Here is a 3,886-nt window from a genome sequence, read left to right as displayed (position 1 = left end):
GGAAGGGCAAAGCCACGGAGATAAGGTGAGCGCAACAAAAGCTTCCACAAAGTAGATAGAAAATAAATTATATTCCTCGGCTGTTTCTGGCCTTTTGTTTTTCAGTGCCTGGATAGGGACAAGATGAGCCAGGGATTCTGTCAAGAAAAATGTTTTTAAAGAATTGCAGTGTGATGCAAAAATAAGCTTTTATTTTGTCCTTAATCTGCTCCAAGATGATGAACATTGAAGTTATATAGGCATATTTGGAGTTTTTAGAAAATGAAAACAGTACAGTAAGTGTTAAGAGCGTTTCCATTTAGATTTGACTTTAAGTTTAATATGTTATGTATAGAAAAGACAGTTTCATACACTTTTTGCTTGTATGTATTGATAACTTAAGAGAGCACAACTTTAGACTGGTATTGAGTGCTGAATGCTGGACTAGTTGTGGAGTCCGGTAAAACATTTCTTGACACTATTCACCAAAGTAAACCAGATTTTGGGGCATTGGAATAAAACCTGTTTGTGTTTTCTTTGGATAAAAGGGTCCGCTTAATGAAATGTAATGTACAATAGACGCAGAGTGATTTCTGGTAAAACTACAAAAGTTTGACACAGCTAGGTTGCTTTTCCAGCAGTCAGAGGGGGAGTACTGTACACTGCTGTGCTGATCCATTCTGCAATGGTATTTGTTTCTCGTAAGTGATGAAACATTGCTTATTTCCACACTAACTGTGAGGGAGGCAGAGGTATTCATCACAGTATTTAATCCTGAGAGGAATGTAAGAGCGGGGCAAGGCTGCAATAACCAGTCTTTGAGATTCATGACTTGTTTTTCCCCAATTATTAGATTATCTTTCAGTGGAAGAAACATCAATTGTTGCTACATTCCTAAAATGTTCATGAATACAAATAAGAATATAACAGATATGTACAGATAAAGACATCCATTTGGTTGATTATTACATAATGCATGTATAATATTTAGTTTTTTGTTTGCAACTCTTTTGCATTTTTACAATGTAAACACGATTTCCACCAGGTCTTTTGGTTAATGTAAGTCAAGACTCAATTTGAAAAGTCATACTTTATGTCAAAAGATGCATTCGTTTACAAGACTAAAGGTTCATTAAGGAGCTGCAGTTTGAGTGAATAATAACTTTAATAGTGAAAACTTTTGAATTTAATATTTTATTTTATGGCATTTATTTGTATGGACTTATTGATCTTTAAAACCTTGTCCTTACTTGTGCATTTGAGTTCAAGTATTTAGGTAATAACATTTGGAAGCCCAGTCTCGACAATGCACTTCACCACCCGTTGAAAATGTTTCCACTCTTTACTTACTCAATATGACTACTTCTATCATTCCCAGTTTCCAATGGGTGTGAATGCCTCAGACTGGTTCTTCCCCACCCTGGCTCCAGAGCTGGACCCCTGCAGTAACTACACTGAAGCCTGGCTGTGGCTGTCCTCCCTGCAGCCGGCCTACCTGGTTATTATCAGCATGGTGGGCTTGGTAGGGAACGGCCTGGTTCTCTGTGTGTTCTGCCTGCAGAGGAAGCCCTGCACCGTGGCAGATGTCTACCTGGGGAACCTGGCAGCTGCCGATCTCATCATGATGACCTGCCTTCCCTTCTGGGCTGTCACCATTGCCCGGGGCTACCAGTGGGACTTTGGAGAGGTCCTCTGTAAGCTGGTCAATGTGGCCATCTCTATGAACTACATCTGCAGTGTTCTGTTCCTCATGCTGGTCAGCGTGGACCGATATCTTGCCTTGGTGAAGCCCATGAGCACCAGTCGTCTAAGGAGAGCCTCCTGGGCCAAGCGTATCTGCCTTGGGGTCTGGACGATGGGCTTCCTCTTCACTCTCCCCACACTGTTCTTCCGCACAATGATGTACGTAGAAGATCCCGGGGTGGATGCCTGCATTTTAGCCTACCCCCACCCAGCATGGAGGTTGCACCACAACATCACCAGGAACGTGTTGGGCTTCCTAATCCCTGTCCTGGTGGTGGGGTACTGCACTCGTCACATTGTTTCTGTGCTGAACGACCGGGAAGTCCTCTGGCTCCCTGGGGTTAGGGCGGAGAGGAAGGCCACCTCATTGGTTCTGGCCGTGCTCGCTGTCTTCCTCTTCTGCTGGACACCTCACCAGGTGATGCGCTTCCTGGACACTCTGGATTACTTCCATGTCACACCCGGATGCCTCTGGGGTCATGTCCTGGACATCGGCATACAGTTGTCCACATATTTGGCGTACAGCAACAGTGCTGTGAACCCTTTCCTGTTTGTCATTGTAGGGAAGCATTTCAGGAAACGTGCAAAAGAGGTGTTTGGAAAGACTTTAAACCCCTGGTCAAAAGACATGTCCTACCTGACTGTGAGCTTCACCTCAATAAATAGACTCAATGAAAAGCACAGAATAAGTATTGACCATTTGAAAATATCTGGGTTAAAAATCAATGATAACATGACCGGCGGCTGAAGGGATGTCTGCAGTTATGAACTTTATGGCTGATCTTGTTGATTCTTTGGCCATTTGGGGACAGCACAACAAGCTGACTTTTGGAAAAAGCTGCTTGATACCACATCCAGCGGGAACACATGGAGCGGTTGCATTATTTCTTGTTTGTCTGAGTCTCTGATGTTTTTTTGATAGGAGTAGGATTATATAAAAAAATGTACAGGAAAAATGAACCTGTTCTCAATGGATTCATTACCTTAGTAATACTTTTACTAATGGATTTACGGTCTCAATTGCTAGTTTTAAAACGTCTTCACTACAGCATGATGTTTGGTTTGCTATCGTCCCATTCTGAGTGAAATAGAGCATAGAGCAGGATTGCATTAAGATTTCAGTTAAGAAACACTAAGAAGTCTGCTGTTCATTTTTTTTATAATCTTATCACTCACAGGTCGTTTTTTTTCCAGCTAAGTTAAGCATCCCAATTAACATTGAACAGTTGACGACCCATATGGATGAAGCTTGCTAACCAAGCTAGAGCTAGCTTTAGCAGCTAACTGTACGAATCTCTATCTTGCTCTTACCCAGCTCCACTCTATGGTCACTTTCTGGCCCAAATAACCAAATGGCGCTAACCAAAATGCTAAACTTGAGTCTCCACAAAACCTATGGTGGACGTCAGAGTGATGATGTCCACTTCTTTTAAACAGCCCAGTATAATATGATCATCATTAGCACACACATTTTTTGCTGGGGAAATAAGGCTTTAATGCATCGGCCACATTGTCCATGCTGTCTGTTTCTGTCCTTCATTTATTCTTCATTGTAAATCACAGGTTAGACACTAACTACGTCTGAATGCTGTTTGCTGAAAGCAGCTTCCTGCTGGAAATGAAGTTGATGAGAGCTGAGTTTTTTTTTTTTTCTGTCTTTTGAGTTGATTGAGGTTTGGGAAATGATTTGATGTTTTTTATATAAAAAATTTGGATAAGTGCAGCTTAGTGTACTATTTGTGACCTAACAAAATACACATTGATGTGTTCCAGATGGTTCTCAACGAGTTATAATAACCGGAGGCAACATGCACCACTAATGCCAAGGGACTTATTAGCCACATAGTCCACTTGGATTAGTGTCTGTGCCCTCCTTCTGTTTCTCTGGTTTTATTGTCTTTGTCATTATATCTTTGACATGCTGAGAATTATTACCATATTTAACATACTCATATTAAGTATACCCCGTCAAAGATGTACAATGATATACATGAGATGCTAAATAACTAGTGTGGAGTGCTGATTATGGATCCCAATGTTATCTATAATCAGTAACATTGTCTTCTTTATCAAATGTTTCTGCAGTTTCAGGTGCTTAAACCAACACATCATTTCACCACGGAAAGTAATCATCTTACTTTTCCTCAGAGATTTAACTCGTAAG

The 3,886-nt window shown here is 41.1% G+C and overlaps 1 protein-coding gene across 1 annotated transcript; it reads left to right on the top strand.

Annotated features, from left to right (window-relative positions):
- Positions 1–1,363: 1,363 nt before the first annotated feature.
- LOC104955919 (B2 bradykinin receptor) lies at positions 1,364–2,365 on the top strand (the record flags this gene model as incomplete). Its single annotated transcript, XM_010783317.1, has 1 exon — positions 1,364–2,365. A coding segment is annotated over exon 1 (1,002 nt), but the record flags the coding sequence as incomplete, so codon positions are not given.
- Positions 2,366–3,886: the final 1,521 nt, after the last annotated feature.

Source organism: Notothenia coriiceps, unplaced genomic scaffold (assembly GCF_000735185.1).
Source record: "Notothenia coriiceps isolate Sejong01 unplaced genomic scaffold, NC01 NC01_scaffold00025052, whole genome shotgun sequence".
Lineage (NCBI taxonomy): Eukaryota > Metazoa > Chordata > Actinopteri > Perciformes > Nototheniidae > Notothenia > Notothenia coriiceps.
This window is presented reverse-complemented; position numbering and strand designations above follow the sequence as displayed.